The sequence below is a fragment of the Salvelinus namaycush genome, chromosome 8, assembly GCF_016432855.1.
Source record: "Salvelinus namaycush isolate Seneca chromosome 8, SaNama_1.0, whole genome shotgun sequence".
NCBI lineage: Eukaryota > Metazoa > Chordata > Actinopteri > Salmoniformes > Salmonidae > Salvelinus > Salvelinus namaycush.
The window spans coordinates 61516426-61541262 of record NC_052314.1 but is presented as its reverse complement, the minus strand read 5'-3'; the positions used below and the strand labels follow the sequence as shown (position 1 = coordinate 61541262).

The following is a 24837-nucleotide window of genomic DNA, read 5'->3' as shown; positions in this document are numbered from 1 at the left end:
AAACTTTATTTTTGAAAAATAATTTATGTATGAATGTTTTATCAGTGCATTAAGCTGCTTAATTGTATAGCCTAACAAATTCAAGAATGATTAACAGTAAATAATTGTAATCAAATTAAAATGTTGATGCACAAATCTGAGTTCATTACCTGAATACATCTCTATAGCCGAGACGTTAACAAAATAGACTCTCATAGACTAGGCCTTGTAGAAACAGGGTCAATCAAGTAAGGTCTGCCAAATGAATGTAGCAGTGGATAAAATACATAAATCCAGCCATACAGTATAACCTTTCATCATCATCAAAAAACCATGTTGTTTATAACATGCACAATTAGAAGCATCAATCTACATAGATCAAACGTGACTGAATTCGAGCCCAGTAACTTCTCACCGCATCCTCCTCCGATCGTCTGGCTGCCACGAATAGCCCCGAGTCTTATCCCAACCTGCTGATCTGCACGAAGTGTGTGCGTGTCACTGGCGATGCACTTTGCTCGACGTGCTACCTGCTGATCTGCACGAAGTGTGTGCGTGTCACTGGCGATGCACTTTGCTCGACGTGCTAGCGGTTCTTGACGGCGCATCATCACTTCAAACGAATTCCGTCGTGGTGTTATCGGTTGGCCTACTACTTACTACTGGTAGTACCGGTAAAATGTAAGTTATAAATCGCAAATCACCATTCAGCTGACACACTTCGATTTCATCAATCATTTTGACTTCAATTTGGTTGTCCAAAATACTATCAGCTTGCACTGCGTCTTTGCTGATGAATGCCTTGATCTCCGATGCAATAACCATGAATTTAACCGACTGTTTGTTTATAATGAGGGACGTCCCACGTTTAACCTGGACACATAAATAGTAGGAATTTGAGCTGGCTTCAGCCATGAAGGCATGAGAGAGAAATGAAACATCTGCACGTCGCCTGCAGGTGCCAGCGTGTGTGTTTCACTGTCCAATCCGAGGCTCGAACATGATCTGAGCGCGTGATCTGAGTCGGGTTGGTCTCTGGGAAAGCCTCAAAGGAGAGCAGACAGTGCATTATAAGCAGAGCATATATTGGCCCAAAAATAACACATCTGATTATTAGTATTTTTTTTAAATTGGGGTGTGGAGAAAAGTGAGGCGGGGCATCCATTAAACAGTAATTCAACTTTGTTCAGCCTAACCTACACTCTTAGAAAAAAAAGGTGATATCTAAAAGGGTTCTTCGGCTGTCCCCATAGAAGAACCCTTCGAAGAACCCTTTTTGGTTCCAGGTAGAACCATTTTGGTTCCAAGTAGAACCCTTTCGAGTTACATGTAGAACCCTTTATACAGAGGGTTAATACCTGGAACCAAAAAGGCTTTCCTATAGGGGCAGCCGAAGAACCGTTTTGGAACTTTTTTTTCCTAAGAGTGTACATTCACATGTATCATGCCTGGACAAATCCTGTCAAGTGTACTTGGCTCAGTGTTGAACCAGTAGTGCTGTAAATCGCTGGTGAGGAGAGAGAGAAAGAGATAGAGGAAAAGGAAAGTGTGAAAGAAGAGAGAGAGAAAGAGAGAGGCAGAGAGAAGGATGGAGAGAGAGACATCCAGTTGGAGGAGAGGGAATGAAAGAATGAGAAAAAGGATAGAGACAAAACGAAGAAGGCTGACGGTTGCAAATTGGACATGTTTTAATTACGTCCTCCACCCCGGAGGCGCCAGGCTGCGGACAGACTCCATGGCCGATGGGATCCCTCCGCTCCGTCGTGTCATATCTTCTCAGCCTTCTATCACAGCTTTTCTACGGCCCCGCCACTACACAACTCCATAACTCAACCCGACTGATGCCGTCGACTCAAGGCTTTCAACAATTCACCGCCAACAACTCCGCCTTGAGATTTACACAACATTGTGACACCCCCCGTTTTGGCTTTATGTTTAATGACAGAAGATGAGAAGTGATTGACGGTGTGGCAGAGCATTTTTGTCAGTACACTTTGAAAAAAGGGTTCCAAAAGAGTTCTTCAACTGTCCTCATAGGAGAACCCTTTTTAGTTCCAGGTTCCAGGTAGCACTCTTTTGGTTGGGTTCCATGTAGCACCCTATGGGGAAAGGGTTCTACATAGAACTCAATAGGGTTCTACATGGAACCAACAGGGTTTTACCTGGAACCCCAATTTTTTTTGAAAGGGTTCTCCTATGGGGACAGCAGACGAACCCTTTTAGATTCTAGATAGCACCTTTTATTCTAAAGTGTCGTGGATTGAATGTTTCGAGTTGGGATAAGACTCGGTGTGAGTTACGTGCCATTCAACGGGCCTATAGTCTGATTATGTGATTGATGTATCAACGTAAGATGCTCATTTGACGATGCTTAGGCCCACACCTCTTGAGGGTTTTTCACACTACTGAGCCGAACTGAGCTGAGCCAAACCAAGCTGTACTGAGCTAGCCTGGTAATGAATCCACCATGGTTGATGGAATTATCCGAGCCCAGTTTGGTTAAGTTAGGTATTATAATGCGAAAATGGTGTTAGTGGGATCCATACTGTACACACTCACCGTATAGAATAGAGGACGTTGCCATTCTTGAATATTCTTAACAGCTTGTTGTCTGTGGTGACTTCGTGGAAATGGGCACCTTTCTCGTTGGCGAAGAACAAGTCAGGTTTCCAGATAGAGTCCAACATAGAGGGGTCCAGGTCCAGAGAACCGTCAGGGTACTCTGTGTACGCTAACCTGGGGTCGTTCCACTTTTGACGGAGGAAGATGTTCACTCTGTAGTCCTAGTGGATGGAGGGAGGGAGAGGGGAGAGGGAGCGAGAGGAGTAGGGAATTAGTGACAGGTTGTGATTTGCAGTGGACTGCAGGGTTTTAACATGGTACACTGAGCTACAGTACTGTGTCCTGCCCCTCTGCATTCATCACATTCCCCCAGAGGTCTGAGTTTAGGGTCCTCGTGGTCCCAGCTGATGCTCATGGAGCAGACACCAATGAACCAGGCATAGGGGCACCTACAGGGGCGCGAAGTCCGCATATGGTGGTGACACTTTGGGGACCCGAAGTCAGTACTGTATCCCCCCCCTCTAAGGTCCTGGTGGTCCCTGCTGATGTTCAGAGAGCTGACATCAATGAACCAAGGCAGAGAGGACCATGACGTCCCCATATGGTGGGGACCCGGGGCGCGGATGCGTCGGATGCCTCTGGTGCTTCCGGGATCAACTCCCCTATTCTTTCAGTTCCTTTCCCTGTTCTCTGTGCTGCCGTCACTGTCACTTAGCCACACGCCACCGTGGCTTTCTAATAAAGCTGATGCTTTATAGGGATTTGCTTTCTTAAAAATGTCCCTTACATCTCTACGTCCGATCCCCATAGTCCATGTCGCAGTGTACGGCCCATGCCCTGTCCAGTTGAATTCATGTATAGTACTGCACAGGTTTTATGTTCCATAGGGGAAAAAGCCCTGTCAAAAATGACATGCCCTAAAGGCACTTCAGGTATACATTTTTAATGAATGCTCCAACAATAAACATCTGTTTCAGCCTTTGTTTACTTTCAACTAGGTTATATATATATATTTTAAATCATACTTCATTTTAGGGGATACATCAATCTAAATTGCCTTTTTTTCTTACCAGTGTTGCTGAGCAAATACCAAGCTGTAATTAGATATCTCGTCTACCTCAGCCGGGTGAAAACGCAATACATTTTTTATTTGCTTTTATTAGATCTTTCATTAACATTTAGAGTAGATGTTACATAAAGTGCAGTGGAGAGAAAAGGACTGGCATATCCCATCTGAAGGCATCTGCTGTTCGGAGACAACGTCAGTACAGCAGCTCTCCTGCTATGAAACATATGGTGCCGTATCACCATTAGCACTCTTCACTTAAAAGGGAATGACAATATCTATTCACTTGAGCTCGTTCAGAGCTGAAAAGACAGACAGACCACTGGGAAAATTGGGATAGGCTTGATTAGGCATGATGGTGTTTGTTTTGTTCATGGTGTAGCCTGTGTAGTTGTTCGTTTTCATAATGGTTAACGTTAGGACTCGGCTAGAGAGAGCTGATCCCAAATCAGTTGCTAATGGTAGTTCCACAATGTGTATTCGTTCAGCAGCTGATCATGAATAATGACACTGAGCCTGCTCTCTCCCGCTCTCTGAGACAGACTGAACAGGGTAACACACCTCACATTTGGGAGTTCACTTTTCATTTAACTGACACTGGTGCTCGCGAAAAGCTGTGCGATTTCGTCGCTTATTCAAACATCCTTTTTTCTCTAATCTGTGATGGCGGACAGGGCCTCCAACCCATCTGGGAAATATCTAGCAGCGGTGATCCTCCCACATTTTTCTGCAATACTCAGTCCATCTCTAGTCCTTCTTATAGAAACACACTAACATACTGTAGTCTATACAGGCCCCTTGAGGTCCTATGGTTAACATACTGTAGTCTATACAGGCCCCTTGAGGTCCTATGGTAAACATACTGTAGTCTATACAGGCCCCTCGAGGTCCTATGGTAAACATACTGTAGTCTATGCAGGCCCCTTGAGGTCCTATGGTAAACATACTGTAGTCTATACAGGCCCCTTGAGGTCCTATGGTAAACATACTGTAGTCTATACAGGCCCCTTGAGGTCCTATGGTAAACATACTGTAGTCTATACAGGCCCCTTGAGGTCCTATGGTAAACATACTGTAGTCTATACAGGCCCCTTGAGGTCCTATGGTAAACATACTGTAGTCTATACAGGCCCCTTGAGGTCCTATGGTAAACATACTGTAGTCTATACAGGCCCCCTGAGGTCCTATGGTAAACATACTGTAGTCTATACAGGCCCCTTGAGGTCCTATGGTAAACATACTGTAGTCTATACGGGCCCCTTGAGGTGCTATGGTAAACATACTGTAGTCTATACAGGCACCTTGAGGTCCTATGGTAAACATACTGTAGTCTATACAGGCACATTGAGGTCCTATGGTAAACATACTGTAGTCTATACAGGCACCTTGAGGTCCTATGGTAAACATACTGTAGTCTATACCGGCCCCTTGAGGTCCTATGGTAAACATACTGTAGTCTATACAGGCACCTTGAGGTCCTATGGTAAACATACTGTAGTCTATACAGGCACATTGAGGTCCTATGGTAAACATACTGTAGTCTATACAGGCACCTTGAGGTCCTATGGTAAACATACTGTAGTCTATACAGGCCCCTTGAGGTCCTATGGTAAACATACTGTAGTCTATACAGGCACCTTGAGGTCCTATGGTAAACATACTGTAGTCTATATGGGCCCCTTGAGGTCCTATGGTAAACATACTGTTGTCTATACAGGCCCCTTGAGGTCCTATGGTAAACATACTGTAGTCTATACAGGCACCTTGAGGTCCTATGGTAAACATACTGTAGTCTATACAGGCCCCTTGAGGTCCTATGGTAAACATACTGTAGTCTATACAGGCACCTTGAGGTCCTATGGTAAACATACTGTAGTCTATACAGGCCCCTTGAGGTCCTATGGTAAACATACTGTAGTCTATACAGGCCCCTTGAGGTCCTATGGTAAACATACTGTAGTCTATACAGGCCCCTTGAGGTCCTATGGTAAACTAAACATACTGTAGTCTATGCAGACACCTTGAGGTCCTATGGTAAACATACTGTAGTCTATACAGGCCCCTTGAGGTCCTATGGTAAACACACTGTAGTCTATACAGGCCCCTTGAGGTCCTATGGTAAACATACTGTAGTCTATATGGGCCCCTTGAGGTTCTATGGTAAACATACTGTTGTCTATACAGGCACATTGAGGTCCTATGGTAAACATACTGTAGTCTATACAGGCACCTTGAGGTCCTATGGTAAACATACTGTAGTCTATACAGGCCCCTTGAGGTCCTATGGTAAACATACTGTAGTCTATATGGGCCCCTTGAGGTTCTATGGTAAACATACTGTTGTCTATACAGGCACATTGAGGTCCTATGGTAAACATACTGTAGTCTATACAGGCACCTTGAGGTCCTATGGTAAACATACTGTAGTCTATACAGGCCCCTTGAGGTCCTATGGTAAACTAAACATACTGTAGTCTATGCAGACACCTTGAGGTCCTATGGTAAACACACTGTAGTCTATACAGGCACCTTGAGGTCCTATGGTAAACATACTGTAGTCTATACAGGCCCCTTGAGGTCCTATGGTAAACATACTGTAGTCTATACAGGCACCTTGAGGTCCTATGGTAAACTAAACATACTGTAGTCTATACAGGCACCTTGAGGTCCTATGGTAAACATACTGTAGTCTATACAGGCCCCTTGAGGTCCTATGGTAAACATACTGTAGTCTATACAGGCCCCTTGAGGTCCTATGGTAAACATACTGTAGTCTATACAGGCCCCTTGAGGTCCTATGGTAAACATACTGTAGTCTATACAGGTACCTTGAGGTCCTATGGTAAACATACTGTAGTCTATACAGGCCCCTTGAGGTCCTATGGTAAACATACTTTATTCTATACAGGCACCTTGAGGTCCTATTGTATACTTGTCTGACATAACACTGACACAGTCTCCACTTTTGTTTCAGATGTTCTTCTAGAAATCCCATGTAACTCTAGTCTACAACGTGACTGACTCTAGTCTACCACGTGACTGTGATTCTAGTCTACCACATGACTCTAGTCTACCACATGACTCTAGCCTACCACGTGACTCTAGCCTACCACGTGACTCTAGTCTACCACGTGATTCTAGTCTACCACGTGACTCTGTGACTCTTGTCTACCACATGACTCTATGGCTCTAGTCTACCACGTGACACTAGTCTACCATGTGACCATGTCACTCTAGTCTACCATGTGACCATGTACCATACCACTCTCGCCGCTTTAATAGACAAGGGCAAAACTAGAGGGAAAAAAACAGTCAACCCCTCTAGATAATTAGTCATCCTCCTGTCCTCCTGCACATGTTGCACATGTTGCTAGAAGTGGTCGATTCCAGAACTCAACTGATGATGCAAACCTCGACTTATGTAGCATGACATCATATACACTGAGTGTACAAAACATTAGGAATGGCTTCCTATAATTGAGTTTTGCCCTCAGAACAGCCTCACTCCATCGGGGCATTGACTCTACAAGGTGTAGAAAGCGCTCCACAGGGATGCTGACCCATGTTGACTCCAATGCTTCCCACAGTTGTGTCAAGTTGGCTGGATGTCCTTTGGGTGGTGGACCATTCTTGGCACACATGTAAACTGTTGAGCGTGAAAAACCCAGCAGCGTTGCAGTTCTTGACACACTCAAACCGCTACGTCTGGCACCTACTACCATACCCCATTCAAAGACACTTAAATATGTTGTCTGGCCCATTCACCCTCTGAATGGCACACATACACAATCTATGTCTCAAGGCAAAAGAAAATCCTTCTTTAACCTGTCTCCTCCCCTTCATCTATACTGATTGGGGGATTTAACAAGTGACACCAATAAGGGATCAATAGCTTTGATCTGTATTCACCTGGTCAGTCTACTTGATGGAAAGAGTAGGTGTCCTTAATGTTTGTACACTCAGTGTGTGTTGTGTCCACGTGGTTGCTGCATGGTAAATGCTCTTAATAACCTCTAAGCCTTTGGAGGAAGGGGTTCTACTATTTCCTTTACTACTATAGCCCATAGAAACACATTGAGTAACATATTCAGAAATGGCAAAACAGAAAGTCAAAAAATACATAATAAGGAATAAGGTTTCAAAGTGTCTGTCCTACAGTATATCTAGAAGATAAGACAGCTCAGGAAATATTGCTGTTTTTTTTGGACTGTGACAGAGTCTGGGGAGAGGCTCAGTGAGGCAGAGTAAACTTAGGTTTTATTCCATAATTGACCAACAGAAATGCTTACAAATAACAAAGGCTATCTTAAACAGAGCCTTTCAGCCCCAACCTGTCTGCTGCTGTCTCCAGTCCTCTCCCTCACCCCCTCCTCAAATGGGAGCAACAGCAGCCTAATGAACTGTTGGGGCTGATTGTCCAGCCAATCACACACTTGATTGACTTATTACCCTCAGCTGGGCTCCATTAGCCTCCCAACAGGAAAGGCGAGGGCTTGTCTCCTCCAGTGCCACATGGACACAGATGCGGAAGGCCGACATAAGCGGATGCGGAGGATTGAGACGCAGCCCATGCAAAAAACTGATATCTCTAGCTTGAACTGATGGCTTTGATGGGTATTTTTTGAATTATGTTACCTAGTTTGACGCACTGGTCCAACAGTAACACAGCCACCATCTTTAATGTGGTCACTATAGCTTGGTACTATAGGATTGACCACTGAGCTTTATTCTCAGATCTGATCTGTCAAACCAACCCTCGTTGGTTGAGATGAGAGGGGGAGGATGGACACACACACGCCATAGTAAATAAGAAGTGGCAGTGTGTAGCCTCCCCCGTTGTACTCTATGACACAATGTTTCCATCCATCACTGACAGCAGTTCAATCCCCATGTCAAAGCAGCTCTGTGCTATCAGAAGTCATGTCACAGTCAGAAAGGCTTGTCGTCTGGTCTGCTGCTTGCTGGGAAGGAATCAGAGCCACACAGGGTCAGAGTCCTTTTCTAATCTAATCTAATCATATCAGACCCAGAAAGGAATACATCACATCTTTGTATGTCTCTAACAGAATTCTCCAATCCACTCTGTCCCTGTAGCTCAAACAGACTTAACCCACCCACTCTCGGTCTGTCTCTGAATGAAACCTTTTCCCTGTGATGGGCCATGACACCTTGCGGGTCAGGCCTTAGTGCTCTTCAGTAAAATAAATAAATAAATATCTCTCTCTCTCTCGCGCTCTCTCGCTCTCTCTCGCGCTCTCTCTCTCTCTCTCTCTCGCGCTCTCTCTCGCTCTCTCTCTCGCTCTCTCTCTCGCTCTCTCTCTCTCGCTCTCTCTCTCTCTCTCTCGCTCTCTCTCTCTCTGTTACATCTTCTCCCTGTGTGTGTGGAGGAGGACATATGGTGATGGTGGGAGTAGGGCTGCTGCTGCCCCTGAGGCTCTCTAATCCAGCGGTGACATACGGAGGAGAATGATCCCCCCTCTCCTGTCTTTTGCTCTCTCAATTTTTTTTCCTTTCTCTCCAGCATGGCTCCTTTGTCCTTCACTGCACATCCCCTCTTCCCCCACAGCCACACTGGACTGTGAAATCCCTCCATTTTCTGACTCTTTCCATCTCTTGCAGTTCCATGCTATCCCTCTTCAAATATATTGGAGACCTCCACATCGTCCTCTTTCACCATCAGACTTATCACATCACTCCATCAATCCCAAATTATGCCTAATGCTAAGAAATTGAAGGATTTGTGTTCACTTCTGTTTTCTCACTTAGCTTCAGATGACTTCATCATCATTTGGCACTTTTGTACATCCATGAAGGGGTACTCATACAAACACCACATTATAAAAACTAAATCACTCATACGCATGTCACTTTTCATTATAGACTTGCAAAACAGAGTCAAAGCCAGTGAGACAATTCTAATCCTTTATGGGTCGTAGTAAAAACATTTCCATCTACATCGACTCATAAGAAACTACCCAAAGCCCAAGAACCACTTCAAGACAATTTGTCTTTTAAATCATCTTTACGTCCAGCTTCACTGACCAAATTCCATTTGCGTGTATTGATTATTTCATCTAGAGGGAAAGATAGAGAGATCTCTACCTCTACAAACACCACTGGGTCTGTGGTTCCTAAGGCAGTTCTGTAATTGCTGAATGATTTGTGAGGTGCCTGCTGGTTGGGTATCTATAAAGCAGGAAGCCTCGCAGTGGTGTGTGTGTGTCCTGCTTGTCTCATCACTGGTAATGACTTGTAAGCCTGTGTGCCAGCTCCCTGAGCCTATGACTTATTCAGATCGGGACGGGAGGCAGACAACAGGGCTTTGTGTGTGTGTGTGTGTGTGTGTGTGTGTGTGTGTGTGTGTGTGTGTGTGTGTGTGTGTGTGTGTGTGTGTGTGTGTGTGTGTGTGTGTGTGTGTGTGTGTGTGTGTGTGTGTGTGTGTGTGTGTGTGTGTGTGTGAGTGAGTGACAAGTGGACGCGTCACTGCAAAGTTAGCGCTGGCAGACTGACGCAGATGCCCCCTCTTCACATCCGCTGTGTGTGGTGTGTGTGTGAGAGTGTGTGCATGCGTACCTATGCCATTGTGTCTGTGCCTTTCAGTAGTCATTCAAAGCCTTGCTCCAGGGGATCCATTGTCGAGTCCTTTAACTCCATTCCCCATCCAAACCCATCAACTTCATCTCTGATCCACGTCACAGACGCACGTTAAAATAAAACCTTCCTCTTTAAGGAACAACCTTTCCATCAGGCACGTTCATGATCTTATTCAAATAGTAAACACCCTCTTATAAAATGATATCTTATTCAGGGGGATGTTTATTGTTTCAGTAAAGTACCCTCACTAATAGCTTAATGGTGCTTATTTAATTCATCCGTTCAGTGGGAGAGGAAGGGAAGGGAAATGGATTCTTACGTAAGAGATTCTCCCCAGGAGAGAGTGGAGAAGAGGTCTGAGAGATGCTTGGCCCGGGAAACACGCTGCGTTATGATGTTTCCTTGTCCACATGATCAGTTTGTGTGTGTGTGTGTGTGTGCCCGGATGCGTGTGTGTGTGAGACAAAGTGAGAGTGTGTGTACTCTGTCCTGTAGCCTGCTCACTGACACTACCCTGGGAGACACATGCAGGACCTAATCCTGGGCTGGTAACACGCTGGCGCGCTACACACACACTACCCCATGTTACACACACACTACCCCATGTTACACACACACTACCCCATGTTACACACACACTACCCCATGTTACACACACACTACCCCATGTTACACACACACACTACCCCATGTTACACACACACACTACCCCATGTTACACACACACTACCCCATGTTACACACACACTACCCCATGTTACACACACACTACCCCATGTTACACACACACTACCCCATGCTACACACACACTACCCCATGTTACACACACACTACCCCATGTTACACACACACTACCCCATGTTACACACACACTACCCCATGTTACACACACACTACCCCATGTTACACACACACTACCCCATGTTACACACACACTACCCCATGTTACATACACACTACCCCATGTTACACACACACTACCCCCACCCTGTCACGTTGTTTGTCATCGTTTGGCAATGCTACCCTTTGCATTTCATTGACTTTCAAATATATGTGTTTGACATTGACTGGAATGAAGGCAGTAAATGTATTTATATGAATATATACGTACCATTGTAGTCTCAGCTATGGAGCCAAAGCTGTTGATGAATATGTTGCATGATACGTTCACAGGAGGACCTAGAGAGAGGAAAATAGCATTCGGAAATATGATATAGCTTCAAAGTAGGTTAAGACAGGTAGGCATAGAAATACATATACAGGGATTACTCAATGTCTTTGAGAAACATAGATCTTCACTTAAACCCATCCATGAATATTTCAAACTGTGGTTCCATCAATCCATGCCATGATGGCCTTATACATGATGCAATAGAATAGATCCTGCATAGCCTTGTAGCCCTGGAGGCATTCATATATCTTAATCTTCTTCCAATTCTTGATAAATGATCCGTTTTTTTCCCTCAAAACAAAATACATGCCAACCCACAGATGTGGGATCTTAATTTGATCAGCTGTTGCAGGAAAACTTTCCCACAATGCAGGAAATGTAAAACTTGTAGTTATTCAAATGTCTTTTGTCCCTGCCAAGAAGTTTCCTTTCGTTTGAAAGTTTGTTTCTTAAGTCCTTTGTTGTTGTTGTAATTAATTATTTACAGTCATGGTTTTTTTTCATCATATTTTAAATAACTTTCTCCTGTGTCACTTTACTTGGACTAAGAAAAGTCATCAGTCAAAAGGAGGGTGTCTTGTCCTGCTCCTGCATTTATCCCACTCATCAGCAACAGAGCATTGTGGTAGGTGCATGTCCGACATCAATTTGTGCGCAATTACAATTATAATTCAATATTACATTTCAGAAAATGTTTTATAACAAACTATGGTGTAATGGAATGGAATGGAATGTTTTGCCTTGTGTTGTAGGTTGTGTGGGTTTTGACACATTATGTAGGTGTCCTAACCAGACATAAAATGCAATACATGTCACAACATAACTACAGTATGTGTCATGACAGTGTTATGACAAGTTATGTCAGCTGTTATGACATATTATGATATGGTTATGACCATGTGACAACATGTTATGACGCTGGGTGTCAAGTAAAGTGTTTACCAAAATGTCAGACTTGATTTTCCCTTAAGAAAAATGTATAAACCCCTACAAAAATGTCCATGAATTATAATCCACACTTCCTGTTGCTGCAGGATTATTTCCCTGCTGTAGCAAACTGACTCAAATTAAGATCCTACGTCTGTATCATTGACATCTGACAACATAACGTGCTTTTTACGACATTAGCAGTCATTTTCATTTCATAATTTCACATTTTTCCATTCAAGATGATTAGCATGTCTTAAGGACATATTCTCAAGTCCTTTCACTGTTGTATTATTGTACGTGACTGGCATAGAAACTGTGAGCATGCTTTCTACACTACAATAGAAACAGCAATACACTTGGAGCAGCATGTACAGTGATGTCAGTAAGTGGTTAGTGCATGTAAAATAATACATGACAGGTATGTTTTTTTCCTAGGAGTCTAGTTGTGAAGCAGAGCCGGGCGATCCGTATTCCCGTGGCTTTCTGCGTTCTGTGACTCTGTCATCGACAATGATGATAAAAGGAGAGATAAGGGAGAGTGTGGGTTTTTCACTTTGCTGTGTGTGTGTGTGTGTGTGTGTGTGTGTGTGTGTGTGTGTGTGTGTGTGTGTGTGTGTGTGTGTGTGTGTGTGTGTGTGTGTGTGTTTCTCTCTGCCGGTCCAACTGAACGCTCCACTGACCACTCCATCCCATTTCCCCTTCCTGCTCAAATGTGTGGATGGATGTGGCCACATGCGGCAACCACAACTGATTGATCACATACCCTGTGGATGGTCCAATTTTTCAGCTGAATCCCACTTTGATTGGCTAACAAACCCTTCTCTAGACCATGGCCTTATCACAAACATCCTATCATGAACACTTTCTTTACTCATTGTATTGAACATGGCCTACATGATGTCAATCAGGACAGCTCAGAACAGAGTGTGATGGCAAGCTTTCGTGGACGGCCTTCTACTCCTACTTCTATTTGGGTAGTCACGGCAACTCCAATCTGACTCGTATTCCTGTGTTTGCCAAGATAAAAAGTGACAAACAGAAACAGAACGTGTCTTTTACTTCCAGACAGACCATTCTGTTAACTCCCATTCCAATGCCAGGCCTCTGCCATGAAGGACAGGGCCAGGGCTGGAGGCAATCGGTCCCTGGGCCTGGCCAGCAGTATGGTAAACACTAGAACCGATGGGACCTCTTGGCTAAACGGGAGAGTAAACACCGTCTGTTCTGACTCCATTTTAGGAACTGTTCACTTCGGCCTCAGTCAGCAGCTAACAGCCACCTGACGTTGTGCTGTTGGATGTTACTTGTAATACGGTACATAATGAAAGGATTTTGGGGGTGATATGGGAACTTTATTCCTGGAAAGTATTATTGTGGATATTCATGTATGTACGTCACATGAACCGAGGATGAACTGACTTGCTCATTGGGTAAAGAGGAAAGTTACATTTAATGTTTGGCCTGAATTTAACTTGTGACTGCCAGTTCTACTTTTGGCCAGAAACAAACTGTAGGCCTATACTGTACCTTTAAAGTTGGGCCTAATTCTGGCGTCGTAGCCTGAGGTTCTCCCCATGAGTTTGTCCAAGAAGTCAGAGGGTGACGGAGGATGCACTGCTCTCCCCTGAGGACTCTCTGGCTCTTTAGACGCCACCAGACTAAACGGATGGAGAGAGAGAGAGAGAGAGAGAGAGAGAGAGAGAGAGAGAGAGAGAGAAGAGACACAGAGAAAATACAGACTTTAGTGAAATGCGCAGCAGAGGTAACCCAGGCCATTAATGTACACACTAACTCTAATGTCCTCTGACATCATAATGCATATTCAGGACTTCTCTTTTGTGGCCAAAGTAGCTGAGGCTGAAGAAATGTATTTAGATTCACAGAGAGAGAAGGAGAGGGGTAGAGGGAGGGAGGGAGAGAGAGAGAGAGAGAGATGGAGAGAGAAACAGCAGAAAAAAAGAGAAAGAGATAGTGAGGGACAGATGGAGAGAGAGAGAAAGACAGAGTGGCTGACCAGACAGATATAGGAACCATCTAATATTGAATGTGTTTGTTAATTATAGTTCCTCTCGCAGGACTTTCACTGTATCAATACAATAGAAGGCTCCATATGTTGCAGTATCATTACAGCAAACCTCAATCTGTGAAATGAGATTGAACAGCTGAATATAACAGGGGTCTTTCGTGGCACCAATAACGCTCCACACTAAATCTTTGAACATGGCTGAAATATAAATAGCTGTCGATATGAATTTCCTAAAGGCAAAAAATGAAAAGGTTCAGAATACATTTGATACGGCATCCTAGACACCCCATCCACTAAAAGTCCTTATTCGTTATCCAGAGGGAAGCCGTTTTCTAATGTTGTTCCCTCTATTTGCTAAACCCCAATCCCTGAGAGAATGCCCGGGTAACTCATCAAATATGCTCAAATACTTTGTGCTATAGCCCAGAGCAAACCGCATACACAACCTTCATCTTGTCTTTTTAGACAGAGTTTTGGCATGGGGATTTGAAAACATACAAAATAATATAAAAAAAAAAAAAAAAGACAAGATAGCTTTGCGACAACAACAACAAAAAACTGTTGACAGTGAGAGGACAATCACCAAAACATAAACATGGATTCTACTCCAAGATTCTCTTCCTCCCTATAGCACATCACAATGCCAGCACAAAAATCCTCCATCAAGTATTTATTCACAGCTGTCAACCCACGTTGGCAGTAAAAGTAAAATCCTGCTCGAGGGAGAGTGAGACTGCGAGTCATTATGGCATAGCCCCGTTAGCCCAATGACTAATTAAAACATCAAAACCTGGAATCTTCTCGCTCTTTCTCTCTTCTAAAGAAAATTACAGGTAGTAGAAGAATATAAAGTCTTCTCATAAATGAGCTGGGCCATGTAGGAATGATGAAATAATGTGAGCCACAATACAGAAAGTCTCCGTTTCTTATTTCATCCCCTATTTCGACGTGTTGGTTCGGTAGCTACCGGCGGTAGCAGTACATGTGTCCTGTTGTGACTCCATCCCCTTTGCTTTAAGCAGACACAGCTCAGTGCATGTATTGTATCTCGCTCCCCCAGTGGATCACATGTTAGACGGTGCTACCGGTGCTCTCTTTAAGCCCTGACACCTGGGACAAGGCAAGCAGTTTTTTCCTGGAGAGCGGTAAGAAATCAGTTGTGCTTTAAACCTGGTTCTTGGAGACCCCCCATGGTGTACAAGTTCCTGCCTTGCTCTAAGGCTGCGTCTACACAGGCAACCTGATTCTGATCTTTTCCCCCCACTAATTGGTCTTTTGACCAATTAAATCAGCTCTGAAAAAGATCTGACGTGATTGATCAAAAGACCGATTAGCGGAAAAAGATCAGAATTGGGCTGCCTGTGTAAACAGACCTTCTCATCTGATACAAATACAGACAATGAAGGTTAGAGTAATTCGTTTCAAAATATCAAACATTCATTTTCTAATTGCATGACCACATAACATAGCTTCCTTACTACTAAGTAGGATGTAAGTGGTGTGAAATCTTACACTGTCCGACTTCACAGAGACATCTAGATTGACTCATTTCAGTGTTAGAAACCAGCAGTAGGCATAATGCCATCCTGTCTGCATGCCGTGGACAAAACAAAAACAAGCTGTTTGAAAATGAAAACAATAATTACCAAAGGGGATTTAGGTCAAGAAGAACAACATTTGCCCCTGGCTGAATATACAATATGAAAAGGGGGAACATTTGGAACAAACAAAATATTGCCAGCCTTAATTAACTCAAAAGAACCACACATACGGAACAGTACGGCAACGGAACGTGATTGGTCAATTTCACAAGGCATCAATTCTGAAATATAATTTGTGCTCAGTTACCAGTTATAGTTTACATGAGCACTTATATGCCATGAAATTAAAAATAGTTTTTTCCTGGTCCGGTCACATGGTCAGGCAACAATTAGGGCACAAAGTAGGGATAGACATTTAAAGCTGTAATAATACTGAAAACATTCCCAAAATGCTATTGTTTTCATATTCCACATATTCCAATACTGATATTATTTAAATCAAACTTTATCAAATCAAACTTTATTTGTCACCTGCGCGGAATACAACATGTGAAACAACACCTTACTGTGAAATGCTTACTTACAAGCCCTTAACCAACAGAACAGTTCAAGAAAGAGTTAAGAAAATATTTACCAAATAAACTACAATAAAAAATAATAAAAAGTAACACAATAAAATAACAATAACAAGGCTATATACAAGGCGTAAGTCAATGTGCGGGTGTACAGGTTAGTTGAGGTAATTTGTACATGTAGGTATGGGTGAAGTGACTATGCATAGATAATAAACAGCGAATAGCAGCAGTGTAAAAAACAAATGGGGGGGGGGGGGGGGGGGGGGGGGGGGGGCATTTTGGGGGCCATTTGGCCATTTGGTTAATTGTTCAGCGGTTTTATGGCTTGGGGTTAGAAGCTGTTAAGGAGCCTTTTGGTCACAGAGAAACAGTCTATGACTTGGGTGACTGGAGTCTGACAATTTTGGGGGATTTCCTCTGACACCGCCTAGTATATAGGTCCTGGATGCCAGGAAGCTTGGCCCCAGTGATGTACTGGGCCATACGCACTACCCTCTGTAGCGCATTACACTCATATGCAGAGCAGTTACCATGCCAGGCGGTGATGCAACCGGTCAGGATGCCTCGATGGTGCAGCTGTATAACTTTTTGAGGATCTGAGGACCCATGCCAAATCTTTTCAGTCTCCAGAGGGGGAGAAGGTGTTGTCGTGCCCTCTTCACGACTGTCTTGGTGTGTTTGGACCATGATAGTTCGTTGGTGATGTGGACACCAAGGAACTTGAAACTCTCAACCCGCTCCACTACAGCCTTTTCCTATAGTTATGTAGTCCACAATCAGCTCCTTTGTCTTGCTCACATTGACAGAGAGGTTGTTGTCCTGGCACCACACTGCCAGGTCTCTGACCTCCTCCCCATAGGCTGTCTCATCGTTGTCGGTGATCAGGCCTACCACTGTTGCGTCGTCAGCAAACTTAATGATGGTGTTGGAGTCGTGTTAGGCCACGCAGTCGTGGATGAACAGGGGGTACAGGTGGGGACTAAGCACACACCCCTGAGGGGCTCCAGTGTTCAGGATCAGCGTAGCAGACGTGTTGTTGCCTACCCTTACCACCTGGGGGCGGACCGTCAGGAAGTCCAGGATCCAGTTGCAGAGGGAGGTGTTTAGTCCCAGGGTCCTTAGCTTAGTGATGAGCTTTGTGGGCGCTATGGTGTTGAACGCTGAGCTGTAGTCAATGAACAGCATTCTCACATAGGTGTTCCTTTTGTCCAGGTGGGAAAGGGCAGTGTGGAGTACGATTGAGATTGCATCATCTGTGGATCTGTTGGGGCGGTATGCGAATTGGAATGGGTCTAGGGTATCCGGGAGGATCCTGTTGATGTGAGCCATGACCAGCCTTTTAAAGCACTTCATAGCTACTGATGTGAGTGCTATCATTTAGGCAGGTTACCTTCACTTTCTTGGGCACAGAGACAATGGTGGTCTGCTTGAAACATGTAGGTATAACAGACTCGGTCAGGGAGAGGTTGAAAATGTCAGTGAAGACACTTGCCAGTTGGTCTGCGCTTGCTTTGAGTACAAGTCCTGGTAATCCGTCTGGCCCTGCGCCTTTGTGAATGTTGACCTGTTTAAAGGTCTTGCTCATATTGGCTACCGAGAGAGTTATCACACAGTAGTTCAGAACAGCTGGTGCTCTCATGCATGCTTCAGTGTTGCTTGCCTCGAATCGAGCATAAAAAGGCATTTAGCTCGTCTGGTAGGCTCGTGTCACTGGGCAGCTCACGGCTGGGTTTCCCTTTGTAGTCCATAATAGTTTTCAAGCCCTGCCACATTCGACGAGCGTCAGAACCGGTGTAGTAGGATTCAATATTAATCCTGTATTGACGCTTTGCTTGTTTCAACACATACACAGTTTACAGCAGGTATAAACGGTGCAGTGAAAAGCTAACTTGCAAGCTCCCTCAACAGTGCAGTACAAATGTCAATAACGTTAATAATCAAAAGTCAAGTTAAGAAAATAACAAGTAAGTAGAAGATATATACATGCATACAGAGATATAGTTCCTATACATAGTGTATACAGTAGCTTATAGTTATAACAAGACTCCCATTGACCAGCTGTGACATCACTGCTCAGCCTCTGTTAACAACGATAGGTCAAAGGTCACTGTAAGCGATTAGGATTAAGCCTAAATTGCGGATTAACCCTGAGTTGCTTAGTTAAATAAAGGTTAAATAAAATTACAAATAAAATGAATAGAGCCCTGGTGTATGCGTGTGTGGACACCTTCATGTGTCTTTTTGCACACGTGTGTGTGAGACCTGGTTGTGTGTGTGGGGAGGGGGAGAAAGCAGAAAGAAATGTTCCAGTATTATAGCATTACTCCATTCCGAGTGTCCAGAGCTGTGCCCTAGCCGAGGCCCGAGAGCCCCCAACCCACTTACCTCAGCAAGGATCGGCTGAGTGCCGTATGGATTTATAGTACCTCGTCCACATTCTCTTACTTCACTCTTTCTGTCAGTTCCAGTTGTACTGATTACATATAGCCTGGCTCCTTGTTTCTAATGGTCAAGAGAGCAGAAACAGACTGGCACCCAGGCTAGATTACATCATGTTTATCAAGGAAACAACCGTTGAATGGATAGTTCAGGCAAAATCTTTATTTGAGTGGAATAACCCTTACCTTAAGCTGTGTCTACGGCCCTATAATGATAGAATTGACAATAATCCATTGTGAACATCTGCCACAGCCAGGAGCTAGCATAATTAGCATTGTGAAAATTCATGAATGTTAACAGCGGCACCGATGTTAGCAAAGCTGCATTGCAAGCTGAAACCTCCTAAAAAAACACGTTAACTTTTTGTCAATAGGGGGTGCTGTTAGCATTTTTTTTTTTTTGACGTTGCCAAATTAAACTGCCTAGTACTCAATTCTTGCTCGTACAATATGCATATTATTGTTATTATTGGATAGAAAACACTCTCTAGTTTATATAGCCGTTTGAATTATGTCTCTGAGTGGAACAGAACTCATTCTACAGCACTTTTCCTGACAGGGAGTGAGATTTCAGAAATCTTGGCCTCTGGTCCCAGGTCAGTTTTAAAGTCCCTGTAAATGCTATGAGGATACAAACACTGCCCACGCCTTCCTCTAGATGTCAGTAAGAGGTGACAATTTGAATGGAGTCGATTGCGCAATCAGGGCCTGTATAAAAGAGCACAAGGCGGAAGTAGCTTTCTTTTCTTGCTGCGCCTGACGCACGATGGACGTCGGACTGGCTCTCTTTCCAAGCTTTGGTTTAGCCACTTATATATCGCCGGTCATGTTTTTACTCGTTATAGGTGTTAAAAACATCATAAGGTAGTTAATTTAAACCGTTTTATAGCAATTTATATCCGTCTAGTGCGATTTTGAGGCATTTCTTTGTGATGCACTTTGAAGCGCTGGGCACGTTTCCAGTACCGGTCGAACGTTAGTGGCCATTTCGACGGGACAAGAGGACATCTTTCGACCAAAAGACGATTAGACCCGAGAAAGGATACATTGCCCAAGATTCTGATGGAAGAACAGCTCATAGTAAGAACTATTTATGATGATAAATCGCTGTTCTGTTGAAAAATGTTAAACGCATATATCGCCATTTTGTTTTGTGTAGCTTCGCTTTGGCGGACCCGGTATTGCACAGTAAGGATAATTTTAGAAATGTAATTCAGCGATTGCATTAAGAACTAATTTGTCTTTCGATTCCTGTCAACCCTGTATTTTTTAGTCAAGTTTATGATTAGTTATCGATTAGGCTAGATCACTCTCAAAGATGGCGCCCGACATTTTCAGACCAGTTTTGCTACTATTCTCATTGTATAACCACGATTTTTGTGGCTAAATATGCACATTTTCGAACAAACTCTATATGTATGTTGTAATATGATGTTACAGGAGTGTCATCGGAAGAATTCTGAGAAGGTTAGTGAAAAAATTAATATATTTTGGCGATGATAACGATATCGCTCTCTTTGGCTTGAATCAATGCTCGGGTAACGTTTGCATATGTGGTATGCTAATATAACGATTTATTGTGTTTTCGCTGTAAAACACTTAGAAAATCTGAAATATTGTCTGAATTCACAAGATCTGTGTCTTTCCATTGCTGTGAGCTGTGTATTTTTAAGAAATGTTTTATGATGAGTAAATTGGTAATACACGTTGCTCTCTGTAGTAATTCTAGTCGCTTTGGGGAGATTTGTGATGGTGGCTGCAATGGCAAACTATGATTTATACCTGAAATATGCACATTTTTCTAACAAAACCTATGCTATACAATAAATATGTTATCAGACTATCATCTGATGAAGTTTTTTCTTGGTTAGTGGCTATTTATATCTTTATTTGGTCGAATTGGTGATAGCACCTGATGGAGTAAGAAACTGATGGAGTTAGAAAAGTGGTGTCTTTTGCTAACGTGGTTAGCTAATAGATTTACATATTTTGTCTTCCCTGTAAAACATTTTAAAAATCTGAAATGGTGGTTTTATTCACAAGATCTGTATCTTTCATTTGGTGTCTTGGACTTGTGATTTAATGATATTTAGATGCTACTATTTAATTGTGACGCTATGCTAGCGATGCTAATCAGTGTGGGGGGGTGGGGGGTGCTCCCGGATCCGGGTTTCTGAGTCGCTAGAAGTTCAACTAAGTTTGGCAGTTGGTGGAATTTGCAGGGATTTGTATCGTTCAGACTGCTGAAATAATCGCTGGAATTTTGTCACTCGAAACTGGAACGATTTCCTTATGTTGTCTCACAGCCGCATCGCTTTCTATTTGCTGTAAAATGGACAATAAAGTTGTATTATACTGTATTGTATTCCATTGGGCACTCAGATGCGGATTGATTACCAGCTGTGAATAAACTCACCCGCGGCTTGATGGAGCATTGGAATATTCTGGAATTCTCGCGGTGAAGAAAACATGAACAGGTCCTTTGCCAGTGGCAGACGTCAACAATGGATTATTGTGGATTCTCTCACTATGGGCCTTCAGACACATCTTAAGGTAAGGGTAATTGCCCCCAAATATAGATTTCGCTTGAATTATCCCTTTAACCTCCAGCTAAGAGATTTCCCTACGTTTGATCCCAATCCAATATCTTTATTCCAGCCCTATCTCAAACCAGCCCCACAACGAGCCATTGTAAGTCCAACTTGTCACAACTTGATTTAGTGCTTGAGTTGGAGGCTGCAGGGGGAAAGCTGAAAGACTTTGAAAGACTCTTGAAGGAAGACAGCGACATGATATCTGCCAGAACCTATCCTTATACACAGAAAGACTTAACAAGAAAAATTGTCCTGGAGGGTACAAACTAACATCAATTAAATTGAACATATAAACATTGAGGTCACTGCCTACTGTACAACCCCACTTCAGCACTACATGGAGAATCTCGTCCTGGTTTGACAGATAAGATCTCTGCTCTCTATATAACCTAGTGATAGGAGACTGTCTTTATGCTGAATACAGGAGAAATTCCTAAATACTTTCACATTACTCAGCACCAGTGTTACCTATGAGGATATGGGGAATTTGCATATTTATCCCTTGTGGCAGAAGATACTGAGGGAAAATGTATACTGAGTAATGCTGAGAGAGCTACAATATGTCTGACATGGGGGTTTGGGCTGGACGCATCTGACCCCCTGATGATGGCGATAGAGAGACTACTGACAAGGCCTCCTGAGGCAGCAAGTAACCTCCTTGACTGGGGTCTCACTCGTGGAGCTCCATGACAGTGACAGACAGGGTCTTTTGAGGAGCTCTGTGTCAGGGACCCGGGGTCCCTCACGGGGCACCATGACAGGCTCAAGCCTCTCCTCAGGGTCCCATAGTGCCCTCGTCTCACCCAAAGAAAAGCTCTGCTGTGAGTCATAATCCTCCAGGGAGATCGTTGTCAGGCCAGCGTCCCTCTATCCTTCCATCTCTCCACAGTGTAGTCTAGAGCCAACGTTTCAGTCCATCCGCCATCTCCCAAACAAACAAGGAGCACCCTGGGGAAAAAAAACTTCCAGCAGCAGGCAGACGAGGCGAGCCATAGAGATAGGAGGGACAGTCGTCATGGCAACCCTGTCCTGGCCGCTGGAGCGTCCAGCTGCAGCCACGGTAGTCAACCGAGCGGAGTGGCAGGTCGCCGGTGTCGGCTATGCTTTTGTGAACCAAACCAACCGGTTGAACAGACCGAGTAAGAGAACTGTTTAAAACACAGCAATCCTCATGGGATTCCCCTCAGTTTGGTAGAGAAAATGTCTCATAATCTAGAACAGTCACAGAATGGATAAAGAACAGTTTGGTTATTGAACAGTCATAGATTGGATAGAGAACAGTCACAGATTGGATATAGAACAGTAGCAGAATGGACTTAAATGAACCCGTCTGGCTCAAAGGCGCTCCATAATTGGAAGTATATTCAGTTCAAAGTCTTGTTGATCTGAAGCTTGCGGTCTACTATACATCAGCGGAAGCATAGTAAACAAGCAAAAAAAATACACAGGCCAATATTTTCATGCACACACATTTTGCTCTCTCTCTCTCTCTCTCTCTCTCTCTCTCTCTCTCTCTCTCTCTCTCTCTCTCTCTCTCTCTCTCTCTCTCTCTGTCTCTCTGTCTCTCTGTCTCTCTGTCTCTCTGTCTCTCTCTCTCTGTCTGTAGGAATGAAGCCAGTGCATGGTATTTCGGCAGAGAGGTGTCATTAAGGGAAAACGTCCTCGTTGGGACAGAGACCCCATCCTGAAGCCTTATTCTTTCATTTTGACATTCTGGTTTCACTTCCTTCCTCCCTCCCTCTCTCTCTCTCTCTCTCTCTCTCTCTCTACCTCTCTCCCTCCATCCCAACTTCCACATCCCTCTTTCCTTCCCTGTCCCCCTCCCTACTTCCTCCCTCTCCTCTTTCTCTCCCTTTTCATCTCTTTGTTCTCCCACCTTCCAGTTCCTCCCTCCATCCCTCTCTCCTCCCCAGCTCCTTGGAGGTGTGGCAGAGGCTGGCTGATGGGGATGTGAGTCAGACGAGCTGAAGCGTTCAGGAGTGGGGAGATGGGGGAGGGACGTGGAGGAATGGTCTAGCGGACAGCTAAGTGAGATTAACCGATAGCAACAGCGTGCAGCCCAGCTATGAGAGAGAGACGGAGAGGATGGGAGAGGGAAGAGAGGGAGGAGGATGAGGGTTTAACTGACAGATAGCTATACGCCCTGCATCCCCCACAGTGACCAGTAGGCCAGACAGATGTGCACTTACAATATTGAATAATGTAGCATCTTGCACCACAAACTCCTGCACGTACAAACAAACAAAACAAACACACACACACACCTTGTAAATCTACAAAAAGGCTGATGCCTACAGCTTGAAATACAAATGCCACATTTGATGTGTAATTGCTGTTCAATTATTCATCATACCTCTCCCCTCCAGCTTTGCCACGTCATCGGTAAACAAATGACGTTGATTGCTGCTGTTGTTCTGAAGGGTGTAAACAGTGATGGAACATCTGACGAACGTTGTTGTCAATTTTCTCCGCTCTTGATCATTTTAACACAATTCATGTGTGTGTACTGTATGTGGTTTGTGTGTGTGTGCATATGTGTGTGTACCGGCGGCACCTCTTGTTGTTCGAGACATCAAAGCATCCCCTCTAAAACGTGAAAACCACAAACCGTTGTATTCATTTCAGTTCTATCTACCCAGACAATACACCCCATTGTCTGTTGTTTCTATCATTCAAAATGCAAACGCACAGCATAAAATTCTCACAGTTTAGGATTATACATGGCTCATGTGTTCTGTCTCGTTCTGCATTCATTTGAGGCCGGTAGAGAATAAGCAGCGCTTCAACTTTATGTAACCCTATGGACAACACTATATTCTAGGAAAACAGAAGTACTTCTCAGCAGGAGGTGCCAGTGTCATACTTGAGAACAATGAACCATCAAACCATGAAACAAAAGCCTAGAACGCTATAGCACTATCTGTTCTGTAACAGTGGAATGTCCCCATAACCCAGTGGCATGACAATAGACTAGAGAGCCGGGAACCCTTCCAGGCCTCAGTCTCATTGTGTTGTCCTTGCCAAGGGAAGTAGCCTACGACCACCGACACCCACAGTCAATCGCTCTGTACAACCTCATTTCTGTCTCCCCCGTGGAGCGTGTTGCTAGCATACAATCCATGTTTCATTCGCTGTCTTGTTCATTGGGACCTGTATGTGTGAGTACGAGATGGCAATATTGTATAGCCTGTCAGAGTATATATGCTCTGGTGTGTGCCTCCTTTCACCCTCTCTGACAGCCTCCCCAGGGGACTACAGGGGCACTATAGCTGGTTCCACATCACCCATAGGCTGACATGATGTCCTGTTCCATTAAAGGGGATGAGAACAAGCTATAGCTCACATGCTGAAAACAGGCTG

General features: G+C 44.0%; 1 protein-coding gene across 1 annotated transcript in view; it reads right to left on the bottom strand.

Annotated features, from left to right (window-relative positions):
* The window catches only part of LOC120053033 (glycine receptor subunit alpha-3-like), a 112462-nt gene that overhangs the window by 49627 nt on the left and 37998 nt on the right, over positions 1 to 24837 (bottom strand). The window contains exons 2-4 of the mRNA XM_039000280.1: positions 13831 to 13961; positions 11314 to 11381; positions 2539 to 2762 (exon numbers count right to left, since the gene is read on the bottom strand). Of these exons, the coding sequence (XP_038856208.1) occupies positions 2539 to 2762; positions 11314 to 11381; positions 13831 to 13961 (423 nt within the window). The remainder of the gene's footprint in view (positions 1 to 2538; positions 2763 to 11313; positions 11382 to 13830; positions 13962 to 24837) is intronic.